This window comes from Hippocampus zosterae, chromosome 8, assembly GCF_025434085.1.
Source record: "Hippocampus zosterae strain Florida chromosome 8, ASM2543408v3, whole genome shotgun sequence".
Lineage (NCBI taxonomy): Eukaryota > Metazoa > Chordata > Actinopteri > Syngnathiformes > Syngnathidae > Hippocampus > Hippocampus zosterae.
Window position 1 is genome coordinate 6,921,712 of NC_067458.1, and position 23,064 is coordinate 6,944,775.

At 43.5% G+C, this 23,064-nt stretch overlaps 1 protein-coding gene across 1 annotated transcript in view; it reads left to right on the plus strand.

The window, feature by feature from the left end:
• The window catches only part of cachd1 (cache domain containing 1), an 87,322-nt gene that overhangs the window by 40,935 nt on the left and 23,323 nt on the right, over positions 1 to 23,064 (plus strand). Inside the window, exons 4-12 of the mRNA XM_052073316.1 lie at positions 2,502 to 2,608; positions 5,998 to 6,124; positions 8,425 to 8,569; positions 9,206 to 9,422; positions 9,521 to 9,670; positions 19,788 to 20,054; positions 21,015 to 21,164; positions 22,279 to 22,402; positions 22,484 to 22,601. Coding sequence (XP_051929276.1) covers positions 2,502 to 2,608; positions 5,998 to 6,124; positions 8,425 to 8,569; positions 9,206 to 9,422; positions 9,521 to 9,670; positions 19,788 to 20,054; positions 21,015 to 21,164; positions 22,279 to 22,402; positions 22,484 to 22,601 — 1,405 coding nt within the window. The remainder of the gene's footprint in view (positions 1 to 2,501; positions 2,609 to 5,997; positions 6,125 to 8,424; positions 8,570 to 9,205; positions 9,423 to 9,520; positions 9,671 to 19,787; positions 20,055 to 21,014; positions 21,165 to 22,278; positions 22,403 to 22,483; positions 22,602 to 23,064) is intronic.

Genomic DNA, 23,064 nt, shown 5'->3' on the forward strand with positions numbered 1-23,064 from the left:
ATATTGCATGTATTGTCATGCATTGTAGTGGTTTCCAGAAATCTCCGCATCCCGTGGGTCAGCCACTGCCGTGCTTTGAAGGATTAAAAATCCGTACTCGTGACTTGGGCTTTGGCGCAACAGTGTGCCACTTTAATATAAATGTACTCCGAAGGATTTTTGATGTTCCGCTCTATGGGTGCAGTTTAATCTAATCTATTAAACAAACATTGTAGGAAAGGTAACAGCTTAATATCACTGCTACAGTCTGTCTTTAGTACCATGCGGAAACACCTGCTTGAAAATGTTCCATATTGCTGTGATCTGATTTCGTCCCCCGAAAAGAGGCACAGTCAGTCTGAATACTGAAAAGAAATGCACCATCTATTCATTCACTGGTGTTCGCTATCTTGTACTTCTCGAGTGGCACATCTAATTAGTGCATTAAGAACCTTCTCCTTTTGGTCAGGTACGTAGTAATCAATGCAGCATTTTTCATGACGATTCTAAATTGCCATGCAGATGTTTCATAGTGTTGAACGGCAATTTAATGTAATTACATTTCATATTCTGCTAAGTAAATTGTGCTCAAATATTCCATTGCTCTTGGCTGCTGAGGCTAAAATAGATTTTTTTTTCAACTTCATTAAGATTCGTGATCAGTATGGAAGCCCCCTCACAGCTCTCTCTCCCTCTCTCGCTCTCGTTCTCGTTACACAGGTTTTGATGTGGAATTCAAAGCAGCTCCAAATGTATTTTTTATCTGGCGCACATTTCGCTGAGCGTCCTGCCCACCGCTTCTATGCAAACCGGATTTAAGGAGAATAGTAATGACTTTGGCCTTATGGGACTGTAAATGAGTGAAGTACAAACGTGAGTCGTACATCACAGCACCTGCCAATCAAACTGGGCTAGGGCGAGGTCGTCTAGCAGAGGGAGCCAATAAGTGTGCAGAGCATGTGTTTCATGTGTGCGTGCGTGTGTTGCTGAGCTGGGGTGGGGTGGGGGGGGCGTGAGTCGGACTGAAGCGATGGAAGGATCAAAGCTTGCAGCCTTGGTGCAGTGCAGAACAGGCTGCTTCTCTGCATAGCTCGTCCTTTTGTCAGCCCTTAATTCCAGAGATATGTGCTGGAGGGAGCATTTTTTAATGTCAACATATACAAATACGACATTAAAAGTATCTGAAAATGTGCATATTTATTGGAGTTTAATTCTGAAGATCAGGATCAGCCCTGTGTGAGGGTTGTTTATAGAAATACTGGTCTTATAGATGTACGAGCCGCAGCTCTGTTTTTGTCACTTCTTTGCTGCCTGTCCGAGCGTTTGTACCGCCTTTCGGTTCCCCGCTGCCATGTCTTCGGCTCTCTCGGACTTCTTTATGGCGAGTCTGGATGCCACGCTCATGGCCATCTAACCGGGTGGGTCACGGGACGTATTGGAAGAGGAAGAGGGCACCACTGATGAGCTTGCTCATGGCCTGCGCGGCACTGGATTTATTATTTTTTTTCCTACGACAGCTTATTTTGTGTTTTCCAAGCATTTGGTACCTGGTGGGTGCAAGGTTCGGCCCGGTCAATGACTTGACATTACATCAATTCCTAACATGATGGTGTGCATTAAAATTAACCATGGGAATTATTTTGCCAAATATCAGGCTAGACACAAAAATGGGGACACCACATATTTATCCATACCTCAAAATGGGCTGCCTTTGCTGCAGTGAGCTCGTGTTACTTCACTTTATGTTGACCGTAATAATCACCTTAATTTCCTACAAAAATGATTACATTTTTAATTAAAAATGAGAACATTTTAGAAAAACCCAATATTGTTGCACAATTGTTTATAGTAATCCTGTTACTGACGAGGATCATCAATATACAAATAGATTCTGTCATGTTAAGCATTGCAGCCAATTATGTTATTACATGCAGTGTTATTATTATTTTTATTTTTATTTTTGGTGAATAAAGAAGAGGTATCAGGTTTCAGTGTTTTTATCGACATGCATGTCACAATGAACCTTTCTGGCACGCTATCTGGATTACCCAATTATATAAAGAGTACTGAAAGAGTACTTTCATCAGTACTAGTCTTATATAGATCTGGGAACTTTGCTTTGTTGGGGAAAACACATTTTGGGCAGTTTTCCATGGAAAATCTTATTCACCGAGAGTCATAAATCCTACTTTAATAAGAGGTCTGGGCAACAGATGAATGCAGTGTGAATGAAAAAACTGAGTCTAACTTTTCACCAGATGTTTTCTTTAATTTAATTCACAACAAACATTTTTTTTCCTTACTATTCATGCCAATAGTGATGTTGAAATCGTAACACATGCACATTAGCACACAGTCAGGGGTGCATGTGATACCTGAGAGTTGAGTTTTATTGGACGTAAAAGCCTGGGAGTAGTAAAGCCTTTGGTGCTGAGAGAGAAGCCAGAGCCACTCTGCCAACAAATGGCTTTGGAGGTCTTCCATAAATTCTTCAATGTTTTGCCTGTTTGTGCCTCTTTTAGGTTTGATGGAAATTTCAACACCAATGTGTCCAAAACCATCTGCTGTGACAGACTCTCACCGACCGTCAACAGCCGAGCTTTCAACCCCGGAAGAGACCTCAACTCAGGTTTGTTTGTTGCGTGACTCTTACGTGTGCATGCTTCCTCAAGGTCCTTAAGGTTTGTCTCTCCTTTGTGTGTGTCCTCATTTCAATGTGAATCAGCACGAAGCTGGTGATTATTATTTTTTCCAACAGTGAGTGAAGATAAGATATTCCTAAAGATGCAGGTTGTTGTGCAGTTCTCTATTCTGCTGGTTCTAGTTGCTGTTTACATGTGGCCCTTTTCACCTCAAATCAACCAAACTTTGGGAAATTTTGGAAAAACAAATTGAAAACGTGCCAAGCCACCAAGTTGGCATGTATTAAATTCTGTTTTTGTTGATCACGTGTCGGTTATGTGATTTAAACATTGAAAAGCACATATTTGTTTACCGTATTTTCCGCACTAAAAGGCGTACTGGATTATGAAGCACACTTTCAACGAATGGTCTATTTTTATTTTTTTTAACCTTTGGGCGCACTTGTTTATAAGGCGCAATCTACAATACATCCACTAGATGGAGCTACACTGTTCCCTTTCGACTCGACAGGTGTTCATGACCGCCCCCGAAAAACGTTAAATTAACGATTACTTCAATGAAACTACGAAAATTGAAAATAATGCATAAAAACAGAAAATCAAGCGAGCAAATCATAAAATAAATTCTATTAACCCCCCTTGACATTTCCTTGAGCGATCAGATGTTAGTTAAATGTTGTTGAAGGGACTGCCTCAGAAGTTTTTGTTCTTTATTCCTTTTTTGTTTATTCACAAACGAGGAAATCACAAAATGAATTTTGTAGGGGGGCTATAGAATTTAGTTTGTAATTTCATCGCTTGATTTTTGTTTTGATGCATTATTTTCAATTTTCATAATTTCATTGAAGGAATCGTTAATATACGTTTTTTCTGAGGCGGTCATGAACACCTCTCGAGTCGAACGGAAGAAGAGAAGGCACGGACACAGACAAAGGCGTACCCGTATTTTTTGAGACTGTGAAACCCATTAATGGAGTGTGCGTTAAAAAAAAAAAAGCCACATTCTTCTTTTTTCAGAGCTGCAACAAAAACGTATTTAATAAAGCAGCGACACAGTCCATTGAACCAACAGCAAGTTATAACATAGTAAGCATGTCTCCAGCAAGGAGCAATTTTGGGGTTGACATATTTCCGTAATGACCATACACAAGACACACCAGATTTTAAGGCACACATTGAGCTTTTAAGAAGATGGAAGTCTTTTTGGTGCGCCCTGTAGTGTGGAAAATATGGTACATTTGATCCATTCGATGCTCTCCACACTGAGGTTGTATGCCTCGCATAGTCATTCATGACAGTGGTTCAACTCTCCAAGGTTTTGTGATGTTACAAACTTTCCCTGAAGTTTGTCTTGCGGATTGGACAGCCTATTTTAAGATTCCTCTGTAGTTAAAAAGGTTTTAATGGTGGAGTAACTTAGGACCATACCAAACTATTTAGTTCTCCACTGTCGAGAGGCTGTCGTGGTTAGACTCTCTTGTTCCCATTCTTGTTTCCATTTGAATCTGTTTCTCTTCTGCTGCATCGCTTCATATTTTTCCTCGCTCCTGAACGATGAGTATTGGCAGCAAGATCAGAACACCCCTTGTCAAATATCATCAGTTTGCACCAAACTGTCTTATGCTTCAACGATCATAATAAACCTTTGTTCGAAAGGAGGTTTTGCAACAAAATCTGCTGTCATTGTGACTGAATTTGTGATATTTGACTAATATATGCAAATCAAAACGATTTCTTACACTTTTGGTTTTTAATCATATATAGTAATAACAGCATAACATTATACTGTTATTGTTTGCTGGCAAAGATTGACAAATGGAATGAAATACAAGAAAGAAGAACTGCAGCCTTGTAGGATTTGTCCTCATGCGAGTCTGGAATGCTGCTTTCTTGTCTGGTGGCATTTTAATGAGGCCCCAAAACTTTCTCTAAATGTGACGCCTCTCTCCTCCTGCTCTGTGTGAAAGGTTGTGTTACGTTGCTGCGAGCAGCAAGGAAGTCGCTGGCTTTGTGATGGGATCTCTGCATGGAGAATGTTGACTGTGTGACCTACTAAAATTCAGTTAGTGCTGAACAAATACTATTAACTTCTTCGGTTGGAGTTAATGCTGTTGTCTCAGCTTGTCCCGCACTCTCTGCAGTGACATGTGCACCGATCCAAATATGGCAAATCATAATCATCTCTATCGGCCAAGTGTGTTAAAAGCACACACGAAATTTGTCTCCGTGGGTTCTCCAGTGTTAAAGTCCACTCGAGTATCGCTGTAACAAGCACCTAAAACAAAATGTGTGTGTGTGAGACATGTTTGTCCAGGGCAAGATTAAAAAAAATAAATCACTGAGTAATGTTAATAAAAGAAAACACAATTTTCAAACAATTTTTTTACTTTCCTTCCTCTGTACAGATGTTCAGCAGTACTGAAATAAATGCATTTAAAAAGAATCCTAAGAGCTCATTTATGATCTAGATTGACAAAGGTGAACGCGAAGGACATTTTCGCTATAATTGTAATTAGTTTGAATTAGTTTTATACAGATATATGAAACATGTAATTTCAGTTAGTTTTTTTTAAGGATCATTATTTCGTTAAGAAAAATGCTTTTTAGTTTGAGTATTTTTGTTTGCTCTCAATAACTACAATGACCTTGATTCTAAGTCTGCTGTTTACTTGACTGATTGAAAGAAATGAAAGAGCTTTAGAGAACGTTTTGCCCCCAGATGAAATCCTCTGCTGTTGTGGCGGTGTGTTTTGGGTCATTATCTTGATGCATGATGAAGGTTTAAGATTCCTATAAACTGGCAAAAAAAAAAGGGCCTGTCACAGTTGAAGCCATCCAGGCCCAAGCTTTAATCATTGTCTGTACTTCCATTGAGTTTCATCACTTGTATGGAATGATGAGCAGCTCAGTTCTTCTTAGACATTGTCCCAGAATTTCTTTTTTCATCTGTACTTTTGTGGCAAATTCAAGCCTAGCTTTCCCATTGTTCTTGTTAGAGTCATTGGCATCTGCTAGTTAATCATCTTTACGCTCTAGTCATATATTATGACCATCATTCTCTCAGGAGAGTTTTATGGGTCACCGATGAACTCATTGGGTTTTCTTTCTTTCCCCCTTTCAATTTGCAAATGTTCACAATCTTTGAAAAATGTTTGCTTCCTTACCGAACCCATCAGCACAAACTTGCTGACAAGTCACACGTTCTCAGTGCTTGCCATCAGATACCCATTAAATCGAGTAATAAATGTATATATTTACCCACTTTAGAGGGTAATTCAGTTCACAATTCCCGCATTACGAGGTGTATGCATAAAGTTTGGGAATGACACCAGACATCATCAGTGCCATAATTCCACTTGTTGTCTTTGGTCCGTAGTTTTGGCAGACAATCTGAAATCCAACCCAGGGATCAAGTGGCAGTACTTCAGCTCAGAGGAGGGCATCTTCACTGTGTTCCCGGCCCACAAGTTCCACTGCAAAGGAAGTTATGAACACCGCAGCAGGTAGAACACTAACTTTGTTGACTGTTCCCTCTGTGGACCTTTTGTATGTAACATGTACTAGACTCGCTCGCTGTAAGGCCGTGCTTCTTCTTCCTCACACTCTACCTTCCTCACTTCTCTATCCTTTTGCCATTTTAACCCTGTCATGCACCTCTAACCCAGTGTTTTTCAATCTTTTTCGAGACAAGGCACATTTCTTTCATTGAAAAAAATCCTGCTGCACCCCACAAGCTGAAAATGTGAAAAAAGCTTATTTTACCTATTAAGTGTTATATTGTCATTATAAGCGTTTTTTAACATTGAAAAATAACGCTACAGTGATCCCTTGCTATTTTGCGGTTCGTTTATCGCGGCCTCGGTGCATCGCGGATTTCTCATCAACATATTCATTAAAAAACAAAAAGGGAAAATGCCGCAAAAAGTATGCAAAAGGTCCGCAGGAGGCAGTGAAAGTCAGCAAAACAACAGCAAGTCACAAAGAGCAACATATACACTCCTGACTGTATGTGTTTACTGTATTTCGTTATTCATACACTAACTTATACATGTGTAAATACATTAGTATATAGCATTAAGCCGTGTTAATTACTACAAACATGCATGTATACCATTAAATTTGGCCTTATAAATATTATTTATGCTCATACACCTGCACATATACCTATACGGGGGGGTTCGCCACTTCGCGGATTTTCGTCGATCGTGGGTGGTTTCGGTCCCCACTAACCTCGATAAACGAGGGATTACTGTATATTATCACACCTTGAATAGGAATCAAATCAACATCTATCCAATATTTTACAATGTTTCAAATTTATTCTCACTCAATGTAATAAATGGTTTGGATGAACACAGATCTGATATCCTGGCAGCAATCTATGAAAGACACAGAATTAGCTCTCATTCATTCTATGTTTTTAGTTTTTATAGCAGTCAGGCTATTTCTTTAGCCGCTTCGGGTCCAAACATCTCATTTACAATGGCTTTGCAGGCGAGAATTATTAATTGCTCTGCCACTTTTTTGATTTAGCCACATGTTCGGCGACATGGTAACTTGCTTTCAAGGCTCTCTTGTTTGCCTTTGCAGTTTTTTCATGCACTTTGCTTGTTTCTCTGTGTATTCACGTAGGCGGACAAAATACTCCACATTGTTGTTTCGAAGTGAAGGGTGTTTTGTTTGGAGATGGAGTTTAAGCTTACTTGAGACCAGAGCGCTGTTTCACCACATACCAAGCACAACGGAGTCAGTGCCGTTGCATATTCGGTAAAAGTAAATCTAAATGAAACATACCTTTCGTTGTACTGCCTCGCGCTGGAAACTTCGCTTGTCTCGAAGCATAAAACAATTAGCTAGCGAGTGTGGTGCTACCTACCGGTATGGAACAGCACTACACGATTACTCTGCCAGGTGATCGACTACACTAGCCTCTTACTCATCCTATGTCACCCTCTCTCTCTTCTCTTCTCCCTGTAACATGCTTCATTGCTCTTCCTCTTCCTCACCCATTCACTTCTCTGCCAGTTGCTGTGGGGGGCCCAGGTAGCATGTTGGCAGCATTCTCCTTGACCACACATACCCTCAACAGGAATGTGGCTAGGTACCACTGAGGCTCATTGGAATTTCACACCTCCACCGTTGTGGTTTTTATTTGACTACCACTAAAAGACATCTCTTTCAATTGCTTCCTTTACCGTTATATGTATTTTTCACACTGCTTGGGATAAAAGGTGCTTTGACCGTCAGTCATGTCTTTTGTTTTTGCTCGGGCTAGTAAACTGGCACATATCCACGAGTGCGATTGGGTTCCTTTTCTTGCTTTGTCTGTGAATCAGGCATTGTAAGGACATTACTCCACCTCTCCACCGAATGATATTGTCCGCATACCACACACAGTGAAGCTAACTCCCTCAATCCTCTGATATCCCCTGTGCTCTACCCAGCTGTTATGTGCACACTAACCCATCCACAGCAACACACTAAATGAAACCATAGGATAAATATTACAGAAATATAATTTAAGTTAAAAAAAAGAAAATGGTGAACCATTGCGGTTCTAAGCACTGTGTTTGTACAAGCACGAGGGCTGCAAAGATTTGATGCTAGCACGCTGATGCTATTGGAGTAATGGCATAAAAGGGTGACATTACACTAAACTGTTTTTTTTTTGCTAGTTTGTTTGTTTTGTTTTTAAGTGACCCAAGTTGCTTTAATAGAAATGTTTTCACTGAATTGTGGAACCACTGAGGAGAGAATCAGGACACTAATATGTCTTTTTGGTGTTTGTGTGTATTTTCCACAGGCCTGTTTATGTTTCTGCAGTGCGTCCCCAGTCGAAACATATTGTTGTAATGGTGGATCACGGCGCGTCTGTTACTGAAACACAACTTCAAATTGCCAGAGACTCAGCACTGGTTATCCTTTATGCAATTGATGAACATGACAAGGTATGGAAAGCCACCCTTACTTAAGATACATTCATTCATTCATCTTCCGAGCCGCTTGATCCTCACTAGGGTCGCGGGGGGTGCTGGAGCCTATCCCAGCTGTCTTTGGGCAGTAGGCGGGGGACACCCTGAATCGGTTGCCAGCCAATCGCAGGGCACACAGAAACGAACAACCATTCGCACCCACACTCACACCTAGGGACAATTTAGAGTGTTCAATCAGCCTGCCACGCATGTTTTTGGAATGTGGGAGGAAACCGGAGCACCCGGAGAAAACCCACGCAGGCCCGGGGAGAACATGCAAACTCCACACAGGGAGGCTGTAGCTGGAATCGAACCCGGTACCTCTGCACTGTGAAGCCGACGTGCTAACCACTGGACTACCGGGCCGCCCAACTTAAGATATGATATATAATATTGTACGAATTTTCCATTTTTTCTGAAAGCAAAACATTGTTTAAGTGAAATAAAGTGAAATAATATGTGGAAAGTGAAGTTAGGGTTTTGCAACAGGCCCTATCTACTCATTAATTATTTTGGATTCAAACTTGTTGATAGCGCTGGTTTTGCATCACAATGGTGTTGTTCCATTGCTTTCTCCGTCATGTAATATGTACCATTGTCATTCCTGTCAAGATCGCCGTTTTGTCAGTGGCAGAGACGGTCCGCTCCTGCTCTCTCGACCAGTGCTACAAGAGTCTGCTTTCTCCGGCCACTAGCGAGACAAAGAGGAAGATGAGCAACTTCATCTCCAACATCAAGGCCACTGATGGCACCACGCAACACGCAGCAGGCTTCCAAAGGGCTTTCCAGCTTCTTAGAAACACCAGCAGCCTTAGCAAGCAGAGTGCCAGTAAGGGAGTGGATGCATATGACGATGCTATCACCACGGGACTATTCACTAAACAAATAAGCTTCTTATCTGACATTTTTGTTTTTGTCCTCCACCAGCCACAGACATGGTTATCATCTACCTGTCTTCTGGGATTACATCTCGAGAGTCATCAGAGCAAGAGAAGAAATCCACGCTCAGTGTGGTCAAAGAGGAGAACAGACACTTCAACAACTCTGTCATGATCCTCACGTATGCACTCATGAATGGTGAGTTGACCACTTAACAGACCTTTGGAAAACAAACACACGGGCTTTCAAATTATTATTATGTTCCACACAAAGGTGCAGATAGATAGCAGGAGGTCTGTCACTAGAGCATTGCCCTCATCACGCTAAGAGTCATGCTCCCTTATCTGAACTTCTTCCAGATTTTAGACATTGTTATGCTAGGTTAAAGCAACAACTCTTTCTTAACAAATCCGAGTGTTGTTTGTAAATCACAATGGTAACTTGATTGATGTGTACCACAAGATTTCCAAGTTATGAGCGCTGGTCTGGTCGATTTCTGCTTTGTGATGCCAAGCTAAACATTGACCTCTCAGCAAGCTTCAAATAGGTTGTCAATTGAGAAAAGTTGGGAAAAAACTGCACACACACCGACATGCTTCATTTGAACGTGACAAGCGGACACACAAACACACAAATATGAAATGAAAGCACTCACAAGAAGCATGGAGGAGATACTAACATTGAATTTAATGGCCAGCTTGATCTGGAGTCAGACATGCTATTGTCAGTCACTTGGTCACTCCATCGTTAGGGACGAACGAATACATTGTTGTACCACTGTTAGTGTGTGAGACTTTGAACTCAACAACTCAGCTATACGTTTGATATTTTATTTTATTACTTTTTTATATTTATATTTTAAAACAAAGAGATACTTGTCTTGCTTCTTTGGCACCGTGCTAATGTACAAGAATGCTAAAAAGTAAAATCAGGTATTGATTAGTATAAATAATGACAGATATCTTCATGTAGAATAACTCAAAACAGCACAACACCGTTGTCAAGTCAAGTCAACAGTATTTATAGAGCACTTTCAAACAGCCATCGCTGCATACAAAGTGCTGTACATGGAGCAATTTACCATACACAATAAACAGTAAGATGAATCGGTACTAAAGGCGGTAGAAAGCACCAAGCAGTAAAATCAAGAGCAAATCTAAGTCATGCTGAGTCGAACGCCAAAGAATACAAGTGAGTTTTGAGGAGGGCTTTAAAGATGGGCAGCGAGGAGGCTTGCCGAATGTTCAGTGGGAGGTCATTCCAGAGAGAGGGACCAGCAACAGAAAAGGCTCGATCCCCTCTGAGCCTCAGTTTAGTTCTTGGTACTTCTAATAATGTCTGGTCCACAGACCTGAGGCGCCGGGCAGGTGTGTAGGAGCGGATGAGCTCAGAGAGGTAAGGTGGCGCGAGATTATTTAGAGATTTGAAAACAAAGAGGAGGATCTTGAAAATAACTCTAAAATGAATGGGGAGCCAGTGAAGGGATGCCAGAGTAGGAGTTATATGCTCCCTCTTACAAGTACCAGTCAAAAGGCGAGCAGCGGCATTCTGGACCAGCTGAAGGCGCTTAATGGAGGACTGGCTGACTCCAAAGTACAGGGCATTACAGTAATCGAGCCGGGATGTGACAAAGGCATGAATTACTGTCTCAAAGTGTTCATGTGAGAGGAGAGGTTTTATTTTGTCCAGCTGTCTAAGGTGAAAGAAGCTTGATTTAACAACGGCACCAATTTGCCGATCGAGTTTGAAATCACTGTCCAGTTTAAGGCCCAAGTTTGAGACCATTGATTTCAGATAAGGGGACAGGGGGCCCAAGTCTACAGGATGGAATGTAACAGGGCCACTGGGACCAAACAATATCACCTCTGTCTTCTTTTCGTTGAATTTCAAGACATTTTGTGCCATCCAGGTTTTGATTTCTTCCAGACAGGATAGGAGTGGCCTTAATGAGAAGGCGTCTTTCTTGCTCAGTGGGACATCTGGCAGTCATCTGCATAGCAGTGGAAGGGAATGGCGTGTTTCCTTAAGATGGAAACCAATGGGAGCAGATACAGCGAGAACAGCAGAGGCCCCAGAATTGAGCCCTGTGGAACACCACATGACAGCGGAGCAGTGCGTGACTCAGAGCAGCCAAAGCTGACACAAAAGGTTCTGTCAGCTAGATAGGACCGTTTACATTTGAAATTGTTCTTAAAGATGCTCACCGTACCTCCACCACGGCCTGATGTCCTCGAGGTATCGAGGAAACCACAGTCAGGTGTCAACAATTCAAGCAAAGCGTTGTACTCACCAGTACCTGCCCAAGTCTCCATGAGACACAGAAAATCCTAGTCATTGGAAAGGAAATACTCCCTCAGAATATGGGTCTTGTTCTTCAGCGACCGGGCGTTTAACAACGCGATCCTTGTGGGAGTAGCAACGGGAGGGATTGCGTCTTCCGATCGCCGAGCCCGGGGGAATTCCCTCAAAAGCTTTCGCTGGATTCCTCCCCGAGAAAGGCGTGGAGGGTAGAAATGCCGTGGCGCGATGGGAGAGCCTACGACTGTTAGCAAGCAAGAGGTGACGCGGTCGAGGGCACACCACGCCGGAGTGATCGAAGTGTGTCTCAGATCCCGTTTTACCTTCACGAGCTGACCGCTACGTTTGCCGCGGCGGCGGCGCTTCTGTGAAGGGAGCGAGCAAACGCGGAAGAGATCAGCCGGCAGGTTAGCCAAGAACGGAGGTCGCGTCTTTTCACCACTGTCTTGCCAAAACACGGCCGAATCTCCGACGTGTTGTTGAATCAATAACAACGATCGGCGATCATAAACCAACCGAGATGCTGTTAGGGAGGTAACAAGCACTGTGAAAAGTAAAAAAAAACAAAATGGCAGGAGTGTCGCCGAACACACTGGTGCTCAAGCGGCCATCTTGGGCTTTTTTCTTTGTTACATTAACTAACTTGAATGGACATTTACATCTTTTGCCCTAAAAGTGTGAAAAATCCATTAAATTTTGCATGACGTCTGTGTAGCAGCACCAACGGGCAATGATAAATGTATTTTGTGCATGTGCTGTGGAGAGAAGAAGAAAAGAGGATAGAGAGGGGCTCAGAAACCTCAAAGGCCTTTTTGTTTTGTTTGTGCGCGATTCCTTTTCCTATTTTATTGCCCTTGTCTGTCTATGCGGCCCTTCTAAGTGCCTCCCTTCTCTGCAACACACACATACACCGAATGCATTAGCAAACAAATAATTTTTGCACCCGGGGAATGTAAATTAGGTACATGTAAGAGGGGAGCGAGCGAGACTTCAAAGGATGTAAGGCTCATTGTGCCTGCATGTGACTGACAGAGGACCATACCAATTTAAAGAGGTCCTTGATGAACAGGGAGCAAACATCTTATCGTCCAGATTTATTAGTGATGCATGTGCTGCCGATCACTCAGAGAGTTTTGTGAGTAGTGCTGAGTAAAAACATGATGGTGCTCATATAGTGAAGGTCATCATTTTATATTTTCTAATATTTGGTCTGAGTCCTTGAAGATCATCATGTTTACCCTCTACCTTCATTGAAGGGAAGCTCTGCTGTGAGCAAGAGCCCCCTTTTGTGTTCTTGTGACATTGCCGCCCGGGATGACTTTGCCTTGTGTCAGTCACCCAGCACAATTATCCACAGACAAGCCTTGGCATTAATTTGGGATTCTTCTGTAATCCAGTCAGTGATTGAATTGTGGCAGACATGCTGCACTCTATCCGAGGTGCCAGTGTTCCAGGTGACAGCTGCGAGGGGCAGCAGTGGTTGTTCCGGCTACATTTAATGACCTTTAAAGGCAGGAGATGAGGTTTGGCTCAACTTGATATTCCCTCTAACTTTCCATGTGCCAGAGCATTCACACAAACTCCCTGAGCATTTCTCGGATGACTTAGAGCTACATTCACAGATGGACTGCATATATGAAAGGACTAACATTGCTGCTTAGGATAAGATAAAATAAGAATTTTATTTGTCTCACAATGGAGAAATTCGCTATCTACAGCAGCAAAATTGGGAAGGAAGAAAGTAGAAAATAACGAAGTATTTGCATGCGAAAACTGATTTACTTGCTATAGCAAGAAGTGAAGCCACTGGCGGCCATTTTACGTTGCCACTCGTTAAGCCACTCTGCTGTGTTTTATCTCCACGGTGAAACTGCCACAGTGTGCGGCGTAAGGTTTTGCCAATAAGTCTGGAAGAAGCGTGACATTCACATTTCATTGGTAAGAATGTGATTTGGAATGTGTGAGTGCTACTCAAAGATTGGTCTGCTTCATAACAAGGGTGTGGAAAATAATCGATATTAATCAATACATCGATGCGCACCTCCGCGATCCGAGTGCATCGGCTCATTCACTGGGTACGATGCGATTGACGGGTGAAATCGCGATTCATCACGATGCATTGATGGGTATCGGTGAAATCGCGATTCATCACGATGCATTGATGGGTATCGGTAAAATCCGATTCAATCGCCGTTTTATTCATGTTAAACGTCACATATCTGCCCTTTCCTAGGCGCAATGAATGCACCATCATTGCTTTGCGTTTTGTGTTGAATACCGACGGTAGCCGTGCGTCACATACAGTCCAGTACACAACGAGCGAAACATTATGGAAGTTAGCGCAAGCAGCAGCAAGGAAACTACTATATTTAATGCAGCCGCAACATTCAAATCTTATGTTTGGAAATACTACGGCTTCGAAAAGAAAGACGGAAAGCTTGATAAAACCTCCGTAATTTGCAAGGAATGTCGCACTAAGAAGCCATACAACGGCAGCACCACAAATATGCAGACCCACTTAAACCGATTGCACCAGATCACCGACAAGTTTCCCTCCCGCTTCCCCGCCCAGTTCCTCGTCGGACACCGGAGAAACTCTTGGTAAACCAGGTCAGGATCAGAAAAAAATTGCCTCTTATTTTGGGAGTCCCCTTGCAACTCACTGTGACCGCGCAATAGCTATAACTAAGGCCACTGCTTATTTCATATGCAAAGACCTCCAGCCTTAGCGTGGACAACGAGGGTTTCAGACAGCTCGTGCACGTTTTGGAACCCAGGTATAAAATACCAGACACGTCTGTGTTCACTTACAAACATATTCCCGATGTGTACAACAAAGTGAGAAGTGAGATTACTGTGTCGCTGAACAGTGCGCAAAGAGTTGCACTTACAGTGGATGGGTGGACATCTTGCGCTATAGATTCATATATATATATATAAAATCCTCATCTCACCCCTCGGGTGGTGTACGTCCCTCATTCAGCTCGGGTCCTCTACCAGAGGCCAGGAAGCTTGAGGGTTCTGCGCAGTATCCTTGCTGTTCCCAGCACTGCACATTTCTGGACTGAGATGTCCGATGTTGTTCCCGGGATCTGTTGCAACCACTCATCTAGTTTGGGGGTCACTGCCCCGAGTGCTCCGACCACCACAGGCACGACTGTCACCTTTACCTTCCAGGCTCTCTCCAGCTCCTCTCTGAGCCCTTGGTATTTCTCGAGTTTCTCATGTTCCTTCTTCCTGATGTTTCCATCACTAGGGACCGCTACATCCACTACAACGGCTTTCCTCTGCCCTTTATCTATGATCACGATATCTGGTTGGTTCGCCATTACCATCTTGTCAGTCTGGATCTGGAAGTCCCACAGGATCTTCGCTCTGTCATTCTCCACCACCTTCGGAGGTGTTTCCCATTTTGACCTTGGGGTTTCCAGTCCATACTCCGCACAGATGTTTCGGTAGACTATGCCAGCCACCTGGTTATGGCGTTCCATGTAGGCTTTTCCTGCCAGCATCTTACACCCTGCAGTTATGTGTTGGATCGTCTCAGGTGCCTCTTTGCACAACCTACACCTTGGGTCTTGTCTGGTGTGGTATATCTGGGCCTCGATGGCTCTGGTGCTCAAGGCCTGTTCCTGAGCAGCCAGGATGAGTGCCTCTGTGCTGTCCTTCAGGCCAGCCCTCTCTAGCCACTGATAGGACTTCTTGAGATCAGCCACTTCAGTTATGGTCCGGTGGTACATCCCGTGTAGGGGCTTGTCCTCCCATGATGGTCCCTCTTCCAGCGCCTCATCTTCTGTTCCCCATTGTCTGAGACATTCTCTGAGTACGTCATCCGTTGGAGCCTTCTCCTTGATGTATTCATGGAGCTTGGATGTTTCATCGTGGACAGTGGCTCTCACACTCACTAGTCCCCGGCCTCCTTCCTTTCGGCTTGCGTACAGTCTCAGGGTGCTGGATTTGGGATGGAACCCTCCATGCATGGTTAGGAGCTTTCGGGTCTTAACGTCCGTGGTCTGAATCTCTTCCTTTGGCCACCTTATTATTCCTGCAGGGTATCTGATCACTGGCAGGGCATAGCTGTTTATTGCCCGGGTCTTATTCTTGCCATTGAGCTGGCTTCTTAGGACTTGCCTCACTCGCTGGAGGTATTTGGCCGTAGCCGCTTTCCTTGTTGCCAGTTCGAGGTTGCCATTGGCTTGTGGTATACCAAGGTACTTGCAGCTGTCCTCAATGTCTGCTATTGTTCCTTCAGGGAGTGAGACCCCATCAGTGCAGACTACCTTGCCTCTCTTAGTCACCATCCGACTGCATTTCTCAAGCCCGAATGACATCCCGATGTCGCTGCTGTAGATCCTGGTTGTGTGGATCAGTGAATCTATGTCCCTTTCGCTCTTAGCATACAGCTTTATGTCATCCATGTAGAGGAGGTGACTGATTGTAGCTCCATTTCTGAGGCGGTATCCATAGCCTGTCTTGGTGATTACTTGGCTTAGGGGGTTAGGTAGCCTTGGTATATGCCACATTTGATGGACACTTGGGTAAGTGGCTTGCCATTGGCTTCAAGTGTGGTTTTCCACATTCTCATCGAGTTCGCAACAAAGGCTCTTAGGGTCCTGTTCACCTTATACAACTCCAAGCATTCAGTGATCCATGTATGTGGCATCGAGTCATAGGCTTTCTTGTAATCAATCCAGGCTGTGCACAGGTTGGTACGTCGGGACCTGCAGTCTTGTGCGACTATTCTGTCAACCAGGAGCTGATGTTTGGCTCCTCTGGTATCTCTACCAATGCCCTTCTGCGCAGTGTGAGAGCCACTGATCCATGTGTCCACTTATCTTAGCCGCAATGATTCCTGACATGAGCTTCCATGTTGTGGAGAGACAGGTTATTGGCCGATAGTTGGATGGGGCTGCACCCTTCGAGGGATCCTTCATGATCAGGATCGTTCGCCCTTCGGTTAGCCATTCTGGGTGAGTCCCATCCCTCAGCAGCTGGTTCATTTGTACTGCTAGGCGCTCATGGAGTGCTGTGAGTTTCTTTAGCCAGTAGGTGTGGACCATGTCCGGGCCTGGTGCTGTCCAGTTCTTCATATCTGAGACTCGTTCCTGTATGTCTGCCACTGTTATGGTAACTGGGTTCTGTTCAGGGAGGTTGCTGTGCTCCTCTCTCAGGGTCACCAGCCATTGTGCACTGCTGTTATGTGCAACCTCCTTCTCCCATATGCCTTTCCAGTACCTTTCAGTTTCCAGTCTTGGTGGGTCAGCTCTGTTGTTAGGACCCTGCCACTGAGCGTACACTTTCGCAGGTTGTGTTGCGAACAGCCTGTTTATTCGTCTGGCCTCATTCTCTTTCGTGTACCGCTTTAGGCGACTGGACAAGGCTTGGAGCCTTTGTTTGGCAGTTTCGAGTGCTTCAGGTATGGTCATCTGGATGTACTTCTTGGGTATCGGCCTTTTCATCACACCTCTCTGGGCCTCCGTCAATTGACTCACATCTTTCCGGGCCGCCTTGATGTTAGCCTCCAACCGTCTTTTCCATGGTGGGTAACGTATCTCATGGCTTCCATGGTTGCTCTTATAGCCCAGAGTCTCCAGGATCACTGATGCTGAAGCGTATATCAGCTCATTGGTTTCTGTGATCGTTACGGTAGGGATCGCCCTCAGTGCTGCATTCACACTTTCTATGAGACTTTCAGATGGTACTTCACATAGTCGTTGTAATCGGTTTCTAGGTTGCCCAGCTTTCATTCTCGCCATGATCTTCGCTTTCAGGTCAGTTGCTGCGTCGCTCAGCATTTCATTCATTGGGGCTGGCCACCCAATCTCATCATCTGCATTCATTGGGGCTTGCCTCCCAATCTCTTGTATGACCTCCTCCTCTGATCTGACAGCCTGGGGCCCTTCACCATGGAACCTGCGTTGTACCTCATCAATCTCAAGTTGTGAGAGCAGTTGCCGTTTGTGGATGTGGGAACACTGAGCTACTAGTTGTTTCGTGGTCAACCGTGACTGTGGGTTTCGAAGTAACCATTTAGCCCACATTCTCTGCATGTAACCCCTCTGACTAGGGTTGCTTGAGTAGTAGCAGTCCAACAGAGCCATGTTATCGCATCTCGCCCATCTCCGCTTTGTTCCAGTAGCCCATTTTTCATCAAGGTGCTCTGGTTCCCCAGCACCTGACGCAGACCTTGTTTGGCCGGGCGACGTCTGAGCCGGCATGTCATTCGTTTTATTGTCTCTCATCATTGTATGAGGTAGGCATTAGCGTGAAGGATCTTGCCCAAGGACCCACACTGGATGGTGTTATGTGCTCATTTTTGCCCCAAGCGGGATTCGAACCACCGTCTCCCGTATGCCAAAACGATGCCTTACCAACTGAGCTATCCAGCCGCTTATATATATATATATATATATATATATATATATATATATATATATATATATATATATATATATATATATATATATATATATATATATATATATATATATATATATATATGAATATTTCATATAAGACACTCAGTGAGAGTCTGTTTGTGTTTACACTATAGCAACAGCTGTGAGTCTCAGGTGCCAAATTGTTTACATTTTCTTTGCACAAAACCCAATTGTGAAAGGGCTTAAATAAGTTGTTTTACAAGTTCTACTCTTTATAAGGAATAAAGTGGTATCCTTTTTGTAATACCATACTGAATTCCATCTTTTTAAAAGCTTTTTTTCTTTGCTTATTTGCATCATGTTTAATTGCACAATATCGCAACAAATTGTATTGTATCGTATCGGATCGCATTGATTTGAACTTAATGTGTATCGAATCGTATCGCATCGTGACGACGGTGAAACGTATCGCATCGTATCGCCAGAAAATTCCATGTATCGTTTAAGTATCGCATCGCTGGCAGTGGATCGTGATGTGTATCGAATCGTCCTCAGTGCTGAGATTCACATCCCTACTTCATATTGTCAGAAACATGAACAACGAAATGAAAGCAAAGCCCATCAGGACAAAATCACTGCAAAACGGAAACCTAAATTCTGAAAGTCAATAAACTCAGAATGGTTGATGCAAACAGTCGAGTTTTGTTTTGTATTATTTTGTCATTTTTTGACTTTCTTTTTATGGCGGCGCGGACACCCGTAGCAGCTCCTCTTGTTTTATGTTGTCTTGGGAGGGAAGAAATATCCTCATACAGCACATTTTACAATTAAGTTGCATCCTATCCAATCCGATCCAATTCACTACTCCATACAGAGATCCTACCGTAAAACATGCATATTGGCGGCATGGCTCAGAAGTTGAGTGGTTGTCTCCCAACCCAGAGGTTAGACATTCATTGTGATACTGAAACCTCAGTTACTCCTGATGCTGCGTCATAAGTCAGTAAATGGGGAAACGGTGTTAAGCACTTTGAATACCAAAGGTAGAAAAGCACTATATAAGTGGCAGCCCATCGTAAGATGGCTGCCAATTGACAGTCCATTTGTATATATTTATGACAGCAACAGACAAGCACATGGCAGCCAAACCAGTATTAGATCTCTCCAAAACCTGACATCATAACAGGCTACATGCTGTCGGTATGTCACGAAAATATTCAAATAACTTATATATGAAAGTAGAACATATCATTGCAGAGAGATTTGTGACACAAATAAAATCAACCCTAGTTTGTTCCTTTTATTTTAGCACACATGCCATATTAAGCATAATTTGGTTGTAAAAAAAACAGGTATCCATTATCTACTCAGAAATAATGGAAAACGTGGCATTTAATAAAACACATCGATGCATACATTGGCTGTGCGCAAGGAGGGTGAGAGCAGTGTGCAACTGCTCATGTGCGCAGCATAAAGAGAACATTACGTTGAGTTAGCTGCTGCTTGCATACATTTGACGCATTAGTTACCCAACTCATCAGATTTTTAATGTAGTGATGACTGTATACGTATGGTAATAATCTAGATGGAACATTATAGTGTGCTCAACACTGGTGCGTCCCACCCTCACTTTGCAGAGGGAATAACAGGTCTGAAGGAGCTGGCCTTCCTGCGAGACCTTGCCGAGCAGAATTCGGTGAAGTACGGCGTTGACCGTTTTCCTGTGGCGTCCTCATCGGGATCATCCACAGTGGTCATGATGTCTGTCGTGAAGGGCAGCATGATGGTGCTCAACCAGCTCAGCAACCTGGAGACAACAGTGGGCCGCTTCTATATCAACCTGCCCAACCGCATGATCGACCACGTCCGTTTCAGTCTGCCCTACACTGACCCTATGGGAGATGGTGCGTGCTCAAGACCCTACTGAACACCTACAACCTGACAAAAGCTATTACCCATATATTGATTTTTTTTAAAACCATATGTATGTACCTGTATATATGTTAGAGTAGGGCTATACGATATTGTAAAACTATGCAAAATCAAGGTTGAATGTAGCGATACAACATCATAGTGATATTTAACCTGCACCTAAAGTTTTCTTTCTTAATAGCATACAATTCCTTCTGGAACTTATTGCTTGTCATTACAAAATTCATGTTGTATGGGGCATTCTGATACTTTTTCGATACATCACAAAGCCCAAAATTATAGCTTGATAGTCTCCTAAATATATACAGTACCATTTATGCAATGAACATATATTAATAAAGCTCAACGGCCATAATTCTGGATACTATTCTAAAAGTGACAAGGTAGGTTAAAGACTTAAGAATAAAACCTTCCAGTGTTTGCATATTGATGAGGCGAACAACATATTGTTGTTTGTCTCATTTATACTGAATATAGTGAATGTATAGTATATACCAACAGTTTGAAAGTGTATTTAGAGTCACTGTAAGGAGGCATCTGAATGTGTGTTGCGTGTTCAGCTTATAATTGACTAAAAAAAAAAAAAAACGTTTGACAACCTACGAGGGTGGAATTACAACACTAGTCAAATTACATATGTCGCAAACATGGGGGAAAATGCTTCATGCTAAAGCAAAATGTCTCAATTTTGAGATGTTAGTTTTTGTGTTGCACGAGCAGATTTGATTCAAAATATAGATTTTTTTTCCCATGCTGCAAAACTTTCAGCAGTACATTCCATTCGATAAGTAATCGTACTGGTCTGTTGAGAACAGGTGGCACATTTATACATGTTTGTGTTTCGATTGACAGTGGTTGCAGATAAAGCCAACCACAAGATAAGATGTGCCTGATTTGAAATGCTGCATGTTGTGTGCATTCTCTTTCTCCAGGTTTTATTATGACTGTGAGTCGGCCCTGCTATTTTGGGAACCTGCTCCTAGGTGTGGTTGGTGTCGACGTGAATCTGGCCTACATTTTGGAGGATGTCACATATTATCAGGACTCTCTTGCTTCGTACACATTCCTCATTGACAACAAAGGTCAGTCCAAACAACGTCTCGTAGGACAACGAAAGAAATGTTCGTGTCACAATCTTTACAGCTTGTTCAAAATGTTTCGGTCATGAGCTATGGGTCGTGACCGAAAGAACGACATCCCGGTTACAAGCGGCCGAAATGAGTTTTCTCCGCAGGGTGTCCGGGCTCTCCCTTAGAGATAAGGTGAGAAGCTCGGTCATCCGGGAGGGCTCAGAGTCGAGCCGCTTCTCCTCCACATCGAGAGGAGCCAGATGAGGTGGCTTGGGCATCTGATTCGGATGCCTCCTGAGCGCCTCCCTGGTGAGGTGTTCCGGTCATGTCCCACCGGGAGGAGACCCCGAGGAAAACCCAGGACACGCTTGAGAGACTATGTCACCCAGCTTGCCTGGGAACGACTCGGGATCCCCCGGGGAGAGCTGGAAGAAGTAGCTAGGGAGAGGGAAGTCTGGGCTTCCCTGCTAAAGCTGTTGCCCCCGCGACCCGGCCCCGGATAAGCGGTAGATGATGGATGGATGGATGGATGGATAGACATTGCATATTAGACTGAAAGTACACCTTTTTCACAAGCCCTACAGATACCAGTACATGTCTCTACAATGTGAAGAAATGGTTTTAAAAAAATTGGGGGGGGGGTACTTACGTATATAATCCGGTCCCCAAGTTGTGATTCAATTGTTTGTTTGTTTGTGAACAAATTGTGTTATTCTCAAAATTATGGTACACACACCTGGAAGCTTTGCGTAAATGGCAGGAGATTCATTCAGTGTTTTCTTATTCCTCATACTTATTTTTTCGCAGACTTGGGGATGTATCATTGCTCAAATGATTCATCCTCAGTCGAAGAAAAATAAAGTCAGACTTTTTGTGCGAGACGAGCGATGGTGAAATCGTCTCTTCCGATCAGAATGTTCTGATGTCATCCCAATATGGCTGCTCGCCTGCGGGGGCCAGGTTTGCATGGTGTTTGCACTTTGATATGCCGTGTGATTTCTGAAGCACCTTGGAGAGCATATCATCATCCACATTCAGGATGTCAGGAAATTTAAATTTCAAGTATGTAGTCTTCCTTTTTGGGTCATGTATAAGCACATTTTAAATTGGCTGGGTTTTTTTTCAGGTTATACCCTGATGCATCCATCACTAACGCGGCCTTACCTGATGACCGAGCCTCCTCTTCACACGGACATTGTCCACTATGAGAATATTCCTGGATTCCATGTTGTGCGACAGAACATCCTCAAGTGAGAATAGCTGTGGAATTTTAAAAAAAAAAAGTGACTGTCCGTGTGCTGTTATTGACCAACTCAGTGTATTTCCTGCAGTCTCCCATTGGGCAGTCAGGTCATCGCTGTTCCTGTGAACTCATCTTTGTCCTGGCACACTAACCGACTGAGAGACAACCGCAAAGATGCGTACAATGTTAGCTATGCGTGGAAGCTGGTAGGTAAAGCTGGAGAATGATGGTTCTGATTAACTCTTTAGCACAGTCATACATTCTGTGCTTTACAGATAGACATGGAAAATGATATAAGCCGTGCTCTTTTACACAATTCCGTGGACTGTATTACATTAAAATTCATCCATCCATTTTCTTATCCGCTTAGCCTCACAAGGGTTTTGCGTGCGTCCCGGAGCCTATCCCAGGCCACACATAGACAAACAACCATTTGAACTCATAATCACACCGAGGGACAATTGATTGTGTTCCATTACCCTGCCATGAATGTTTTTGGAATGTGGGAGGAAACCAGAATACCCGGAGAAAACGCACACAGGCACAGGGAGAACATGCATACTCCACACAGAAAGGCCGGGGCCAGAATCGAACCCTGTAACTCTGCACTGTGAGACGGATGTGCTAACTAGTCGACCACCGTGCCGCCTACGTTAACATTTTGAGCAT